This window comes from Nicotiana tabacum, chromosome 15, assembly GCF_000715075.1.
Source record: "Nicotiana tabacum cultivar K326 chromosome 15, ASM71507v2, whole genome shotgun sequence".
NCBI classification, from domain to species: Eukaryota; Viridiplantae; Streptophyta; class Magnoliopsida; order Solanales; family Solanaceae; genus Nicotiana; species Nicotiana tabacum.
In genome coordinates this window covers 123409889-123428522 of record NC_134094.1, presented here as the reverse complement: position 1 = coordinate 123428522, position 18634 = coordinate 123409889, and the positions used below count along the sequence as shown (strand labels likewise).

Genomic DNA, 18634 nt, shown 5'->3' with positions numbered 1-18634 from the left:
CACCTCTAGGACGCCTTTTACCCGTCTGTCCTCCGCCCTTAACTGGTCGTGTGGGTGGTGTAGTAACTGCAATGAGGCACGTAGCCTGAGTGCTTTGATGAAATATGTCTCTCCCAAGTTTGGGACAATTTTCTCATAATGTGCCTAGTATCACCGTATTCATAACAACCCTTTTGCGGGTTAGGCTGCTCATATTGAGTCTATGCAGATAACTGGAATAATCATTGTAGGAACTCATGTCAGTGGTACATTAAAAGAACTTACTGGAGCACCCCGAGTAATCCGATGTGCGGACTCGGCTGGCCGACTGCCCGAGCCCCCTCCATAATGATTTATACTTGCAGAGTAGAATCCACCGAATCCCCTAGAACCTTGAGATGTCTTGGTCTCCTTAGTTTCCCTTCTTCTTCTTTTTTTCACCCCGAACACATTCTAATATCTTGGCAATTTGTACAACTAGCAGAAATGAAGTATCAGCTTGTAGCTCCCGAGTTGTACAAAATTTTATGATCATAATTGAGTTCTTTAATGAGTCTATGGACTCGCCCTCTGGGTGTAGGAAGCAAAGTAGGAGTATGACGGGCTAACTTATTGAACTTGATGGCATATTCTGAAATCGTCAATGGTGACATGACGCAACCGTTCAAACCCTATGCGCTATGCATTACGGAGAGTCCAGAAAACAAACTCTTTCAAAAGCGTTTCTGAGAACTGAGCCAAGTGGGCGGTGTTGCATTGGCTGGTCTGCTCTCTTCATAGGCTTGCCACGAACACCGGTGGGGAATTATCTCTCCCAAGGCGAATTTCTTCTTTTGTTATACTGACTCTACAGTGTTGAGCTGACCAATTGCTTAACATACTCTTCGACTCTTCTTTGGGGTAACCCTTACCCCTATTTATACACAACGATCACAAAAGTAGAGCTCCATATAGACAAATTTTGTCACGAACCACACAGTCTAGACTCTCGTCAACAAGTGTACTTACTCCGAAGCACCCCAAAATCCGTAACAGTGACGTCCACGCTGAGTAGACCTTCTATAAATTTAGAGTTCTTTCTATAATGGTATTGAAGTATAGGATTATTAAGGAGGCGGACATACCACAAGTCCCAACCTTATCCTCTACAAAATCTCAGGTCTTAAACATGTGTAAATTTTAGGGAACCTTTCACTACCACATATATACATTTCAGGCCAAAACTGATATAACACATGATCCCGCAATCCATCCATTGGTAGTGGACTCCCCCCATTCGGCGCGAAGTCATAGGTCACAACGTCCGACGATCCACAATAATAACCTTCACAGCTTGTATAAATCAACCAGACGCCAACGTCTGTTGCACCCCCGCATGATTCACTTGGTGATCTCTCAATACGCCCGCATTTTCAGTCGGAACCACACGTTGAGGCAATGTTTGAGTATCTCTGGCTCCCTCGTAGTCCATTTGCGGCATCACGAACCGTCAACACACAATTGATATTGAGTGCGCAATGTCATACACGAGTGGATACAAAGGAATATAAGATATATGTTTCAAGCTAAATCAATGCCGCACGATAAGGAGTCAAAGAAGTGAATATTTCCTAACAGTTCCATAGCCTCTCGAAGATAAGTACAGACGTCTCTGTACCGATCTGCAAGACTCTACTAAACTTGCTTGTGACTCATGACACCTATGAACCTAGTGCTCTGATACCAACTTGTCACGACCCCAAATTCCCTCCGTAGGATGTCGTGATGACACCTAGTCTCTAAGACTAGGTAAGCCTATCAACGCGGAATAATAATAAATATCTGAAATAATTAAACTACAATTCAAACAATTTCAACTTCCAAAACCCGGTAGAAATAAGTCACAAGCTTCTAAGAATTTATTCTTAATGTCTCTATATGTCAAGGTCTAGATAAAATATAAGGAAGCAACATAAAATGATAGAAGGGGACTCTGGAGTCTGCGGACGCTGGCATATATACCTCGAAGTCTCCGTGCGCAGGTAACTCAATGACGTCTAGGCTGGTAAAATGTACCTGGATCTGCACAAAAGATGTGCAGAAGCGTAGTATGAGTACACCACAGCGGTACCCAGTAAGTGCCAAGCCTAACCTCGGTAGAGTAGTGACGAGGTTAGGTGAGGCCCTACTGGAATATAATAATGGCATGGTAAAATGTTTATCAATATAGTAAAATAAAATGACATTGAAAATGAATCAAATAGTATGTCACATTTAATGACACCAAATAATTGCAAATAATATCTCGTGGAAATCAAAATAGAATTTTCTTCAACTTTATAAAAATCACAATAATAATCAAAGGCAACTACGGCCATAAATCAATATCAACAAGGGCACTCCCGAGGTACCGCCTCGTAGTCCCAAATCATAAATAAATTCACAATATCTCATTTTCTTATATCACCGCGGGAGCCTTCATAATTTATTTAAAGAAAATATTTTTTCCGAAATAGCATCCCGCGTTTTAGCCACCCTTATCACACCGCATGACTTCTAGTAATTCCCCTACTAGCCACGCGTATCAAGCCACCCTTATCTCACCGCATGCGTTTCAACACCTAGACCTTATACCACCGCATGCGTATCAATATCACAATATATCACAATTTGCACCTCAAGTGCTCAAATAATTTAACTTGCCAAAATAATTCAACAACAATATTTTTCCACAATAAAGACTTGCTCACGGCTCATGCCAAAATAAATCATCAATAATAGTTTTCCACAATAAAGAGCTCACAGCTCATGTCAAAATAATTCATCAATAATATTCTTCCACAATAAAGAGCTCACGGCTCATGCCAAAATAAATCATCAATAATAGTTTGCCACAATAAAGAGCTCACGGCTCATGCCAAAATAAATCATCAATAATAGTTTTTCACAATAAAGAGCTCACAGCTCATGTCAAAATAATTCATCAATAATATTCTTCCACAATAAAGAGCTCACGGCTCCCTCACAATGAGTATAAAAATATTCAGGAGTAAATAATTTAGGAAAATAATATTTCAAAATCTTTACTACGTTGCTTCAATATCAAGTTTAAAAATATCAAATACTTCATATTAATAATATTTAATTTAAAGAAAATCAACCTTCAAATAATGCACAGAATAAAAGAAACCAAGTTTCAACTAAACAGGTAAAATAATTAGTAAGAAAAGATCAAACAAATTTGAAGTATATATCTCACATCAATGATGAAGAATATAACAAGATAAAATAATTTAATAAATGCGCAACAGTGATCTACACAATTTAAAAATATAATCTTTCGCAAATTAACCCTGTACACACTCGTCACCTCGTGCACACGACTTTCAACACATTTCAATAATCACATCAATACCAATTCTAGGGAAAATTTCCCCCACACAAGGTTAGACAAGTCACTTACCTCGACTTGCTCCAATTTAATCAAGTATTATGCTTTTTCCTCGATTTTCTGACTCCGATCGACTCGTATCTAGTCATAATTAATTCGATACAGTCAACAAAAATTATAGTAATCAATTTCATAAGAAAATATTACATTTTCATTAAAATCCGAAATTAGCTCAAAATTTGTCCGTGGGGCCCACATCTCGGAATCCGGCGAAACTTATAAAATCCGACAACCCATTCAATTACGAGTCCACCCATACCAATTTTACCAAAATCCGATAACAGCTCGACCTCCAAATCTTAAATTTTCATTTTTGGAAGATTTTGCAAAAATCTTGATTTTTCTTCCATAAATTCACGGATTCATGATGTAAATGAGTATGGAATCATGAAATATAATCAATATAGGATAAGGAACACTTACCCCAATGTTTTCCCGTGAAAATCGCCCAAAAATCGCCCAAAAACCGTGCTCCAAAAATCTAAAACGAAATGAATGAAATGAGCATTTTTGGTCCTTAAGTTTCTGCCAATCCGTCACTAAAAGTCCATTTTTCGTCACTAAAAGTCTACCAGAAACAGCTCTACCAGTCTTATTTCAATTGATCATACCTTTATGTACAAATGTCCAAATGATAAATGGTTTAACTTTCTGGAAACTAGAATCCACCGACTACAACTTTCGTGTTTTGAAATTATTCCGATTCCTTATGCATTGCGAGATATAAGCTCCCAAAGTTGGCTGCATGCATCAGAATTTCTGGCGAAATTTCTGGCGAAACTGCTCTACCAGCCTTCTTTCAATCCATCATAACTTTCTGTACAAATGTCCAAATAATGCATAATTTAACTTTCTGGAACCTATAATCCAACGACTACAACTTTCATGTTTTGTACATTTTCTGATTCCTTATGCATTGCGAGATATAAGCTTCCAAACTTGGCTCCACGCACGGAATTTCTGCAACAGAAATTTCTGCAAACAGAAATTTCCAGCACTTTGTCCGAAATCCATTCCGTTTACCTCCCGAAATCCACCCGAGACCCTCGGGACCTTAACCAATTATTCTAACATGTCCTAAAATATCATACGAACTTAGTCGAGGCTTCAAACTACATCAAACAACATCAAAACGATGAATCGCACCTCAAATCAAAATCAATGAACTTTGAACTTTCAAATTCTATATCTTGTGTCGAAACACATCAAATCAATTCGGAATGACTTCAAATTTTGCACACAAGTCATAAATGACATAACTGAGCTGCTATGAAAATTTTCAGAATCGGATTTCGACCTCGATATCAAAAAGTCAACCTCTCGGTCAAACTTCCCAAAAATTCAACTTTCGGCATTTCAAGCCTAATTCTACTACGGACTTCCAAATAAAATTCTGATCACGCTCCTAAGTTCAAAATCACCATACGGAGCTGTTGTAATCTTCAAAATTCTATTCTGGGGTCGTTTGCACATAATTTGACATCCGGTCACTATTTAAACTTAAACTTTTAATTTTTCATCAAAATTCCATATCTCGGGCTAGGGACCTCGGAATTTGATTCCGGGCATACACCTAAGTCCCAAATCACGATACGGACCTACCAAAATTATCAAAATACTAATCCGAATCTTTTTGCTCAAAATGTTGACCAAAGTCAACTCAGTTGAGTTTTAAAGCTCTAATTCACATTTTAATCTATTTTTTACCTGAAAACTTTCCGGAAAATTTTATGGACTGCGCACGCAAGTCGAGAAAGGATAAATAGTACTTTTTGAGGTCTTAGAATACAGAATTAATTATTAAATTTAAAGATGACATTTTTGATCATCAAAGAGACAATGTTCAGTATCAAGGATAAAATATTAAGGCCTTTTAATAGTTTTTAAATTTGATACGGGGCATATCAAATAGTGTATCTACGGGATGATACGTTTAGAAATCATCTATGTAAGTGTGAAGTGTTAGCCGCTTCAAAGAGAATTATATAAGGCCAGATCTCTACGCACTTATAAAATCAGGCGGTGTTCATGGATGAAACGAACACAACAATGAGAACCAAATACGGTTAAGGGTTGATTGTGTGACTTATGGTCGTCTAGGTATACACCAAAGTTCAACGGTTCAAAGATATCAAATTTACCGATTTACCAATATATCCGACATAAGTTCACTACGGAAAGTTCAAAGGGAAACCTACTTGTCTTGATGCTAATCCTTGTTTGCGAATCACACAGTTTGCATGCATATTTTCGTGATATAGTCATTCCCCATTCATGTGGGGGGATTGTTGGGTTTTTTAAGCTTATTTTAGCTTAAAAGAGTGTGAATGGGAAATGGAGGGAACAATAAAAATTAGATTTTTCCTCCTTGACAAAGGGACATTGCCCCATATTGGAGGAGGAAAAGACTTTTGATGGGTATATATATAATTGCTCTTCTTCTAGCTCTTAAAGAGTTAAGAAGAAAGCAAGTCTCGCGTCGTCATCGTCGCTCAGCTTCGGCTTCGGCTTCAGATGATCGATTGATTGATTAATTTTTTGGACCAAATTTATTTGTTAATATTAAATATTAATGTAATATTATTTAATCCAAATTATCTGTTTTTGTAACGAAAAATTAATTTTCCTCCGCGTTTTGAATTTTCGTTTTATTTTGCGTAAATAGCCATTTATGTTATGACTATTTTACGTAAACAGTGATGATAGACCTTCTGAAGAGTTGCATCTCTTCATTTAAACCCAACATGTTGGCTATAAATAGAAGACCATTCCCTCAGATTTTTCTTATGAAAATTTTGAATTCTCCTCTTCCTTTCTGCAATATTTTAACTACAACAAAGCAACAATAAGTGTGATTTATTGCCGCCATTTGTGTTCGTTAAAACACCGGGGTTTGAAGTACCGCTACACCTGTGTGTTATCTGTTCTATCCTGGGAGAAAATAATCCACAACCTCGGATATTAGGAGGGGATTAAGTTCCTTAAGGATACATTGTGAATTTAATGAGCTCGAATTAATTTCTACTTCTTCTACATTTTTGTGTATACATTATTTTCTTCTCCAAAATTATTTTACAAATACAGTATAATAACAAGTCTAAAGCCAAAAGAACAGGAAGCTATCACAAGGCTTTTTTTTGTGCTTAATAACATTGTCTTGTGATGAAGCAAAGTGCTTTGTCGAAGAAATATTTGTAAGCCAACTTCATAGGGATCTGTTTGGATCACTCAAATGTCATTCCAGTATATCTTAGTCACATTAAGTCAATCTATAGCTTGAGATCTCACATTCACTAGTGACAGGTAGAGGTGTTGCACAATTGAAACAATTCAAGTTCTATAAGACGAGAAATTAAGGACCGTTTGACCATAGATTTTGTCAAAATAAATTTGGGTTTTATTTAGCAAATACATGTTTGACCATAGATTTTACCTACATTTTGGTAAAATCTCAAATCCCAAAACCAACTCAATAGCTAGTTTTGGGCCAAAATATCACTATTACATTTTTTTAAAATTGCCCCAAACTTTTGTGTTTTATAAAAGAGCTCACAATTTATGATTTTGTAACAATGTAGTTTCGTCTTCTCGGTCACCTGATAGTGTATCATGTAGTTCATTATAAAAATGATAATTTTGTATCAAATTTATTTATGTTCAGGATTATGGTTTGCGATAATATAATGAATGTTATTGATAATTGTATTGTTGAGTATTTGTGATAGTTTTTAGAACTTGTGGGTATAAGTCATGTTTCATGTTTTTCCAAAATAAATTTGGGAAATATATTTTGAAAACTGATGTCCAAACACATTTTCATCTTCAAACCAAACTTCGCACAAATCAGATATTTCAGAACAAATTTGTGAATCTATGGCCAAACATAACTTCCCACATGTTCGCCTAATCTGGAATTTTGGGCATTTATTTCAGACTTGTATGATACTTATATTGTACTTGTGCTGAACCCAATTATCGGTAGTAAGATTGATACCCACATGTTAGGTGAGAATATCATCAGATGAAGAGAAAAAGAGAATATGGATCTTGATATCATCTAGCAAAATTTGTTGTGGATTTGGATCTCGCTGGTGTCTTCTTTCACGTGTAGATTTCTTGCTGTTCCGGTTAGGGAGGGAGTACTGTAATCTATGACAAGAACAAGGAGGGTATGATTAGGGTGAGAACATTAAAAGATGGAAAGCTCAAGGTCTTAGGAGATGGACTTGTTGAACATGATGAGAATGGCATTCTGATATCTGGAGATGTTCGCGACTCTTGGGCAGCTTCACTCTTCTCAGGTGAGTACTATACAATATGCGATATGCCTAAAGTAGGTCTAATTTTTCAGCTTATTAATCGTAATAGTTTTTCTTTTCGAAATGGTTGACGAGCCAAGGCTTTGAAAGGCAATCGGTTTCAGTTTTGTGAAGATACCAACTATGTGCCTGCCAATGACATTTTGTTGAAATATCAAATATGGTGTAGCCATTTGTTACTAGAAATATAGCATTTGTTTAGTTTCCAATATTCGCACCCTTGATATTCAAAACTTTATCTGGCTTCCAGTTTCAACAGTGGAAATGCTGGACATGAAACTACACGCATATCCTATAGAAAGCAAACTATTTGAGAAAGCGAATACAGGAAGCAAAGTCTGGGCTTAATGCATATGGCGTTGAAGTAATTGCTTGAACCAATAGGCTGACATCTTTGGATATCGCTCGAGTGTTCTGTAATCAACATAGATAATACCAAATCTAGAAGTATAACCCCGTCTCCACTCAAAGTTGTCGAGCAATGACCACGCGAAGTAGCCTATGACATTAGCTCCTTTATCGATAGCCTTCTTCAGTTCGGCCAAATAGCTTCTGTAGTAATCAATCCTTTTGGTATCATGCAAAGCTTCAGGAAGAGAAATGTTGCCTGCATAATCCATACCTGAAATATCATCTATAGTAATTAGTCCTCAGAATTCCTTTTAAATTAGTCTGGAATTTCAAACAATACTAGGTAACAGCAGTTTCGAAACATTTTACTAGTTAATTAAGTATACCATTTTCTGATAGAACAATGGTAGGATTTCCATAGTGTTCTTTTACATAGTTGACAGCTTTGTATAGACCCCAAGGCACAATATAGAGCCAGTCGGAGTGCGCCTACAGGGATTCGAAATAAAGATGGAATTAGCCAACAGTTAGGAATATAGTCTTTTTTGAGGTAAAAAAAGCAGACCGTGCACTAAGCTCCCGCTATGCACGAGATACGATCGTCCGGGAAAGGGTCGGACCATAAGAGTCTATTGTACGTAGCCTTACCCTGCGGCATTTCTGCAAGAGGCTATTTCTACGGCTTGAACCAGTGACCCCGGTCACGTGACATCATCTTTACTAGTTACGCCAATGTTTTGAGGTACAAAAACATTAAATTCAATGTGCTTACCCTAGGACCAATTGGTGCTCCCTTGCGATCATCTGCATCAGGCCAAGGAAAGAATTAGAATCAAATAGTCTTTATATAGGAAATCAGAACATTTTTTCATCTAGCTAAAAGAAAGAAGTGAAACTAATATATTAGTATCTTACAAGCAAATGCACAGTTCCAATCCTGTCGGTAGCCAAGGGCTTTTGGTTTGGATAGATGGCGATCATATGCATAGAAGGTAGTATAATGGTTTATGCCCACATAATCAATGGATCCTTTAACCATCTTAATCTCTTCTTTTGTGAATTTGGGTAACCGATTTCCAACAATATTTTGCATGGTTTTGGGGTACTCTCCATATATTAGAGGATGCAAAAACCTGTATAATAAAGTTCATATTAATATAAGGCTTAAGTAAACTAAACTTCAAAGAGGATTGACCACCCTATTCAGATGTAAACATGCAATATTATTAAGTGATGTGGTGCCATGTTTGCACGTTCTTACCATCCCAATTCAAAGTCTCGTGCTCTTTGAGCAGCATAATTGTCAGCTTTGGATTTGGTCAGAGGTTCAAACCAAACAAAATCCAAGATAATTCCAAATTTTCCTTTCTGTTTCTCCTGTGATTGCCAGTAGAAGATGAAGTTAAAACTTGCTCCTTTTCTTCTACTATGTCATGAGTTGAAATATGGTGTATAATATCCAGATAAACCACTAGTTTTAACTTCTATATGCATGCTGATTGCGTAAAAGTGTTTTGCTTTATCAATAAGTCACCTAAAAGATAACTAGCACAAGTAATCGTCTATAAAAGAAATAAGATTAGTAGTCCGGAAAAAAGGCAGCTTACTTGCTACAACAGATTAAAATACATAATAGCGTAAAATTCTTACATTGTTAGTGTATATAAGTTACAAAAAAAGGATTATCCTACTTGATACTTATCGCGATATCTCTGAGCTGCAGCAGCGTGGCTCAAGATTAGATTATGTGCAACGATATATGGCTCAGTTGCAGAATCCCCTGATGTACAATTGCCAAATGCTTTGGAGCACCTACCAGGTGCAAAGTATCCAGTGTTATACCCTAAATCAGCAACAACTCTTGGTTCATTAAATGAGAACCAATTCTTGACTCTGTCTCCATATGTTTTGAAGCAAAATTCTGCATAATCAGCAAAATCTTTCCTGCAAGATTTAAATAGCAAAAGCATTTTCAGAACAAAGAAGTAACAAGGTTGTAACCTTAGCTTATCTTATTCATCAACACAAGAAATCATGTGGGGTATATTTTGTTGATATACCGACGAATATTTTAAAGGCTGTTCCAAATATTTTTAGTTGTTATAACGAGTGTTGTTAGAAAGAACATATATTATAACATAAGGGTTTCAAAGAAACTTGATTTTTATAGTAAATTGTTGTTATATAAAGATATTGTTATACAGAAGTACGACTGTACTTACACAACTTCATGACTCAACCACCCCTTGTAATTATCTTGAAGTGCTTGAGGTAAATCGTAGTGATTAAGATTAACATATGGAGTAATGCCTGCAAAAAAAATGCTCAATATAACTTATCCATATCGAATATTGTTAAGTAAAGGCAGATCCAGCATTTTAAACCCCTGGATAGAGAGTACCACTACATCGACAATTTTTTGTGACACATAATATATGTATAGTTTTAGACAAATGTAATAGGTATGACGGTACGTGCTGCCGAAAGCTACATCTCCACATGTTATTTTTGGCACATCTTATTGAAAAACATCGATAAGTTTACCTTTTTTAAGCGTATAGTCAATCAACTTGTTATAATAAGCAACTCCCTTCCAGTTAATTTTTCCAGTTCCATCTACATTGGAAAAGTGAGACACAAAAAGATTTTACTGTTTATGCAAAAGGCTAGATATTGAAGTTAAGAAGTGGAAAGAAGAAAGAAGATATGAAATTACTTGGGAAAATCCTGGACCAAGAAATTGAGAAACGGTAAGCATCAAAGTTCAGCTTCACCATTAGATCAATATCTTCCTGTACCCAAGAAGAGGATTCAGTTAATTTTTCACGTCACAAAATCGTAAAAATAATTTTAAGTATTTAAGGTTAAATTTCTACATAGGATGAAATTATCCACAAGAGTTGCGTAAATACACTTAAAAAAAATGTACACTCAAAAAGTAATTTTGAAAAAAATACACTTAAAAACACTAATAGATACTCATAAGCGTTTTTCAAATTAATTAACCAAAAATCAACTTTCTCTCACCAAAAGTACTTTTGAGAAAAAAAATACTCAAAAAAAACTAATTTTAGAAGCTCGGCCAAACATGCTATTAATTTGTCAAAACAACTTGGACGAGCAAAGGCAGATTTAGAATTTGAACTTTATGAGTTCAACTTTTGAGTTTTTTAGTATTGAGCGTATTATATTTTTAAAGTTATGGGTTCATGATATCTACTATATTTATAATTTTAAAGAATTTTTACATATAAACTATTACCCCGCGTCATAAGTTACGGCTTCAATTGTACCCGTTATTATCCCACTACATGCGAGCAGTAATTCCATGACAAGGTAAACAGTAAAAACAATTAATATGACTTGATCATTAGATTTCTTAATTCTTCTCAGGGATAATTATACTGTCATGTCACAGCTCGTGTTACGAGAAAGAGTAATGGAGTATATTGTTAATCATTTTGTCTATCAAATTGCCCTTGATGATGGCTAAAAGAGACTTTTACACTAGGAAAATCTCCATAAAAACTGATACCAAACAAATCTTTATTAAAGATGTCGCATCAAATTCTCACAGTATACTCTAAAAGATTATACTTCAAAATTAAAGTTTGTTAAGACCAGAAATCGTTTTCTTTGGCTATATGCCTACATCTCGCAGCCAAGCGGCGATTGAAGATCACATTTGCGACCTACGTACGGAGTACTAATTTTAGAACAAATAATTCTTCTAAGTATTATCTTAACCAAAAAACAAACCGTCTAATTCTCAAGTCAAAACAAAAGAGAAAAGAATATCAAATCTTCAGTTTCATTTTTAAAAAAAAACTAAAATGAGACAAAAATATTAAGTGGTCTTGTAGAGAAAGGGGCACTTAGTTTGTATATAGAGCAGGGGGATTTTAGTGTATTTATAAGCAGAGTTGTTAGTAGATTGTTAGAGGCGGTTAGTTAGTTCTAATAGTAACTAATTATATAAATACATAGTTGTAGCTCATTGTTTCATAGAATGAAAAAGATACAAATATTCTTCTTCCTTCCTCATTTCATTTCGTCTCTTGTCTTAGCTAGGGTTCTTCATCTCAGATCTGCTAATTCAGCATGGTATCAGAGCCTTAAGGCTAGTAATTTTAGTCCTCATCGATTCAAGCTGAAGCTGTGTGTGTTGAGCGGTTAGATTTGTGATTGAAAAATTCGCCATAGACATTCTCGCCATAATTGTTATCGAAGCACAACTAAGAAGCCATGGAAGATACTGCTCATCCGAACACATATGTCACTGGAGCGGGTAGAATTGCTGACGATGTGGACAAAAATCAAACTGGCGATGTTTTTTTGGTCGATTTACCTCACAATCACCATCTATACCTTGGACCAATAGATACGAGTGGAGCTATCACATTTCGTTTCAATTAACAGGTATCAGAACTACTTGCTCTACTATAAATAAGTGCCATGTGTGCCCACTTGCTAAACACACTAGACTTCAATTTCCTAGTAACAGTATCAGAACTACTCAATGTTTTGAACTAGTACATGCTGATGTATGGAGACCATATAGAGTTCCAACTTTTGATGAAAATAAGTACTTTTTAACTCTCATAGATGACTTCTCAAGAATGACTTGGTTGTTTCTTTTAAAGCTTGAATCAAATGTTTGTGTTGTGTTGAAACAATTTTTGTATTATGTAAGGACTCACTTTGACAAAGGAGTTAAAATTATCAGAACTGATAATGGAATAGAATTTGTGAACTCAACCTGCACAGAATTGTTTCAAGCACTTGGAGTGATGCATCAAAGAACATGTGCTTATACTCCCCAGCAGTTGAGAGAAAGCATAGACATATCCTAGAGGCTGCTAGAGCTATGAGGTTCCAAGCACATATTCCTCTAAAGTACTGGGGTCATTGTATTCTAGCTGCAATCTATGTCATAAACAGGATGCCTTCTACGGTCCTGAATGGTGCATCACCTTTTGAGAAGATGTATAATAGAAAACCTTCACTAGATCATCTTAGAGTGATGGGATGTCTGTGTTATGCCAAAGATTAGGGGTATTCATGGTTCGGTTTGGGTCGATTTTTTCCTATAAAAAAACCAAACCAAGTAAGTCGATTTTTCAAATATTGGAACCAAACCAAACCAATTTAGTCGGTTTTTTATCGATTCGGTTTTTGTCGGTTTTTCGGTTTTTTCGGTTTTTTGTTGGTTTTTTCTTAAATATGAGACTTACACTACCAAACGCATATTCCGGCGAGTACATTTTCAACATAACGCTATCAAACCAATTGCTCTTTGAGAAATCTATCATTTACCAAGATATATTGATGATGATTGACTCAAATAGTGATGAATAACTTAAGTACTCAATTAAAAATCAATTATTTTTAACATGAAATAAATTCTTGTACTTAATAAAAGAAAGCTACCAATCAAACTACAAGGCAAAGAATTAGATTATTATAATAGCAAAGAACTAGACTAAAAATACAAATGACTAATATGTACCATAAAATTTTAGAAACTTTATATAAAAATATACATATATATAGGTGTAATAATAGATTTAAATAGCTACTTTTATAGTCGGTTTGGTTCGGTTTTTTATTTATTAAAACCAAAACCAAACCAAATTTGATCGGTTTTTAAAATTTAAAACCAAAACCAAACCAAACCTAAAAATATCGATTTTTTTGGTCGGTTTGGTTTGGTTATCGGTTTGGTTTGATTTTTCGGGTTTTTATGAACACCCCTATCAAAGATGTACAAGTCCATGACAAGTTTATGCCAAGAGCAATCCCTGCAGTGTTGATGGGATACTCATCAGTTCAGAAAGGCTATGTACTCTTAAATTTGGCTAACAATTGTTTCTTTGTTAACATGGATACTGTCTTCAAAGAAAATGTCTTTCCATTCAGAAATCAACATACTTCTCATTCTCCTATTTTCTTGCCACCTAATATCTCAACCTATGATTCATCACCTGGAACCAACTCTGGGCACAACATAGTGGTTAACCAAGAAAAACTAGAGTCTTTTATTGATCATGGAACAGAAATGATTCCCAATAAGGATACTGATCTTCCTATGGTAGGTGATCTGGAAGATGAATCAGGACATAGTCCTGCTCAAGAGCAAGCATCTGCACCTACACCTTCACAGTTACATGGGCATCAATCCCTACAACCTGCTGGCATTAGAAGATCTACCAAAGATAGGAATCTACCTATATGGCTAAAGGACTCTATCTCTCTGAACATTCATCAAAATGTTCCTTATAGCATAGCCAACTATGTAGATTACAGTGGTGTTTCACTTAAATACCAAGCATATCTTGCCTTCTCTTCTATTATTGAACCTTCTTCCTTTGGTGACGCTAGACAAGACCCTAGGTGGGTGGAAGCCATGCAGTCAGAGATTGAGGGACTGGAGAGTAACAACACATGGGAGGTAGTACCACTTCCTAAAGGCAAGAGTCCTATTGGATGCAAATGGGTGTATAAGGTCAAGTATAAAGCTTCCGAAGAGGTGGAAAGATTCAAGGCCAGGCTAGTAGCCAAGGGATACTTATAGAAAGAGGGGATTGACTACAAGAAGACTTCTCTCCTGTAGTCAAGATGGTAACTGTGAGGGAAATCCTATCTATTGTTGCTGCTAAGAGGTGGCACATTCATCAAATGGATGTGTATAATGCCTTTTTACAAGGTGATATATTTTATGAGATCTATATGGAGTTTCCACCAGGATTTAAGAGCCAGGGGAGTCACATACAGTGTGTAGGCTCATCAAATCCTTGGATGGAATTAAACAAGCTCCAAGACAGTAGAATGAGAAGCTTACTGAAGCATTGTGTGCATTTGGTTTCTCTCAAAGCCAATATGATCACTCCTTATTTGTCAAGAAGCTACCAAAAGGAGGCACTGTTATTGTCCTTGTGTATGTAGATGATATGCTAGTAACTGGTACTAGCTTGCAAATGATAGAAGAAACAAAGACAACTTTATAGCAAACCTTTAAGATGAAGGACTTGGGAGAGCTAAAGTATTTTTTAGGGATAGAATTTGCAAGGTCTGAGAAAGGAATTCTAATGCATCAGAGAAAGTATGCATTAGAACTTATCTCAGAACTCGGACTTGGAGCAGCTAAGCCAGCCATAACACCATTGGAGATGAACGTGAAGCTGACTACAAAGGAGTATGATGATCATTTGAAGACTCAAGAGAGTGCATGAGATGAACTGTTGACTGATCCAGGAGCTTACCAAAGATTAATTGGGAAATTGTTGTACTTAACAGTAACAAGGCCTAATCTATGGATAAGCTCACACTAACCCGTCAATTTGGGATCCAAATTCGAGATTTTTCTTGGGAGGTATCGGGAAGGATTTGGAATGGAATAATATCGATTCATACAGACATTCAGTGTACAAACTTTGAGTCAATTTCTACAACAACCAAAAAGGTCTCACATGGAGGCAGCTATGAGGATAGTCAGGTATGTGAAAAATCATCCTGGGCAAGGAGTGTTTCTGTCAAGCAATAACAAAGGCACACTTGAAGCCTATTGTGATGCAGACTGGGCTGCTTGTCAGCACTCTAGGAAGTCAGCAACAGTTTTTTTTAATAAAGTTAGGGGATTCTTTGGTGTCCTGGAAGTCCAAGTAACGAGCCACTGGGTCCAGAAGTTCAACAGAGGCGGAATATAGAAGCTTAGCAGCTACAGTTGCAGAGTTAGTGTGGCTAACTGGATTAATAAAAGAGATTGGATTTAAAGTTCAACTACCTGTTGATATCTACTGTGATAGCAAGGCAGCAATGCAAATAGATGCAAATCCTGTATTTCATGAAAGGACCAAACATATTGATATAGAATGTCATTTCATAAGGGAGAAAAATTTGTTGGGATTGGTTAACACCAGATATGTAGGAACAAGGAAGCATGTGGCTGATTTGCTGACAAAAGGCTTAAACAGGGTTCAACATGAATACTTAAGTTCCAAGCTAGGAGTGTTTGATGTCTTTACACCACCTAGCTTGAGGGGGAGTGTAGAGAAAAGGGTCAATTAGTGTGTATATAGAGCAGGGGCATTTTAGTCTATTTATCAGTAGAGTTGTTAGTAGATTGTTAGAGGTGGTTAGTTAGTTCTAATAATAGCTAATTGTATAAATACAGAGTTGTAGCCCGTTGTTTCATAGAATGAAAAATATACAGATATTCTTCTTCCTTCCTCATTTCATTTCATCTCTGGTCTTAGCTAGAGTTCTTCATCTCAGATCTGCTAATTCAGCAGGTCTAAATATCATGAGCCTAGGGACGATAACGATAAAAGAAAGACGGAACACCGCGTTACTCTTGGTTCATTAGCTGATTTAAATACTCTTCCCTTACTTAGGCACAAACTTTAACAAGTAAGGGAGGAATTTTGAGATATGTGGTATTAAATAAACCATAGCATTTATATGACTGTAAAACTTTTCAAAATTTGTGGTCTAAAACATGTCATATCATTTGCGTGACTATAAATATTTCTTATTAAGGAAATATTAAAATGTGACAATATTTTTAGAACAGATTATTAAGGAAATAGTGCTAATCTTTTTGAAAGAGACGGAGTATATGGCATTTCCTAAATAATCTTGTGGAAATAAGAAAAACGATCAACTTCATTACATTCTCAAACACATTTAGATTAAGTGACCGAAAGTTTTAGAATTTATACAAACGAATACAGCTGGAACAAGGGACGGATTTATAACGTCCGACTGTGGGTGCAAATATGCCCATTGTCTTCTCCTTGACATGTATAGAAACAACATTTTTTTTTCTTGTAGAATATGTATATTTTAATATTTATATTAACTCCCGAACTTACAATTATCACAAAGAATAGTAAATACACTAACGTATGTAAACTTACTTTATAACGGTGGTACTGGTCCGCAGAGACCTCTCCACTTGCATTATTGGGCTCACGTCCTATTTTAACACCAAGTAAAAACTCATACTTCCACTTATCAAAATCGTCCAAATTTTTTTAAAAAATCATGATACATACTAGAATAAAAAATAAAAAATAAAAAATAAAAATGGTGTAACTGGAAGATCATTTAAGTATACCAGGTTTTTTAATGAAAATGTCCCAAACACTAGGTCCACGGCCATCTTTACTGGCTGCACCTTCAACTTGATAAGCAGAAGTTGATGTTCCAAACACAAAACCCTTTGGAAAGCTGTCTCTGCTCAACCCTCCGGTGTCGAAAACCGCCGTCTCTGGCAACACATTATCGCTCTGAATGAGATTTAAAGTGCTTAATATTATTACAGCAAGCAGCAAAAACAGCAATGGAGTGGCTTTATTGATCATATTTTTTAATGTTAGTGAATATATAGTGTGAAGAATGGGGTGGGATGGCAAGTACGTGGTGAGAATCAAGTCTACTTATAGAAAACACATTAGGGTAATGTCAAATGTTAGTGGTGTGGCGAGGGCGGACATAGTCCGTTGTTTTCGTAAATATTTACAGAGACAAGGTTACTATTTTACTATTATGAATTTGAGGGAGGGTGTTAAAAGTTAAGAGGAAATGAATGATAATATATGTGTCTATTTCATTGAATTTCTAAAATAAGAGAATATTGGACATTCTTCGTTAATTTATATATATACTATTCTCCATTTTAATCCCGTAACTAAATTTTTCTTTCTCACTCCTTATGTACTTTTTTTTTTACTTCATCCATACTTTTTTACTTTTTCTGAAGTGTGGGGCAAACGGCGCTCTCTACTTCTACTTCGCTTATTCATCATGGACTCTCTTTTGTCTTTCCTGGGGCGGATAACTTCTTTGATTTGTTATGTTTCATCTGCGGAAAATGAAAGTGGCAATTCCGCGGCAAAATCAGGCAGTCTTCCCCGCCTAGAATCCGAGTCAAGTTCGGAATGCGCTTAAAAGGATTCTGGATTCTATATATTTTGGGAACTAAAAGAGTGGCTGGTTGAAGGGAAGCCAGAAAATCCAGGGAATCGACGTCCCCAAACCATTAGACTTCCATAGAAGAGGAGTCTGATCGCCATTAAAACCCTTCTCGGAAACCGAGGAAATATCCTATCCAATGCTCTAAAAAAGTAAAGGAGAAGCTTCCATTCTAGAAGCTACCGCTTCCTGCCTCCCTCGAGGTGAGAAGTTCCCTTCCCGCACTTTAATCACCCTCGTGAAGAGGATTGATGTCCAATAGCTTTTATAGTAATGGCTGGATCTACTACTACCTCGTCCATTGAGTATAACAGAGCAAATGATGGTATAACAATGAACATATGGATGATACTAGGAAATATGGTCCGAAGAATCTCGATAGTAGTTCCATGAACAATCCTTTGCGGGATTGGATTTTTTTTTTATAGTGAAAATGCCATAAAGCGCGACCAAAGGAAACCCGAGAATTCAAGATTTTGTTCTGTCCTCCGGACATTTATTATGCTGTCACTACTGCTTGTCAATTTGAATTGCATCAAAGTTCGAACTTCATATACGAAAATTCTAAACAAGAACTCGA

General features: G+C 36.1%; 1 protein-coding gene across 1 annotated transcript; it reads right to left on the bottom strand.

Moving 5' to 3' along the window:
• Nucleotides 1–7869: 7869 nt before the first annotated feature.
• Nucleotides 7870–17673, bottom strand: LOC107830168 (beta-glucosidase 44-like). Its single transcript, XM_016657645.2, has 11 exons — nt 17198–17673; nt 16998–17056; nt 10796–10871; nt 10624–10695; nt 10302–10389; nt 9771–10023; nt 9341–9456; nt 8995–9212; nt 8852–8883; nt 8466–8568; nt 7870–8350 (listed from the first exon to the last, which is right to left on the bottom strand). The coding sequence occupies exons 1-11, from the start codon at nt 17442–17444 to the stop codon at nt 8073–8075; spliced, it is 1542 nt and encodes a 513-aa protein (XP_016513131.1). The 5' UTR covers nt 17445–17673; the 3' UTR covers nt 7870–8072.
• Between the last annotated feature and the right edge of the window lie 961 nt (nt 17674–18634).

What these genes read in the sequence shown, in the direction of transcription:
- LOC107830168 (XM_016657645.2), bottom strand. Translation starts at nt 17,444, where the DNA reads ATGATCAATAAAGCCACTCCATTGCTGTTTTTGCTGCTTGCTGTAATA. An exon ending in CATTTTCATTAAAAAACCTG is followed by an intron (nt 17,057 to 17,197) that starts GTATACTTAAAT and finishes GTGTTAAAATAG; the next exon opens with GACGTGAGCCCAATAATGCA. An exon ending in CATTGTTCTATCAGAAAATG is followed by an intron (nt 8,351 to 8,465) that starts GTATACTTAATT and finishes ATGATATTTCAG; the next exon opens with GTATGGATTATGCAGGCAAC.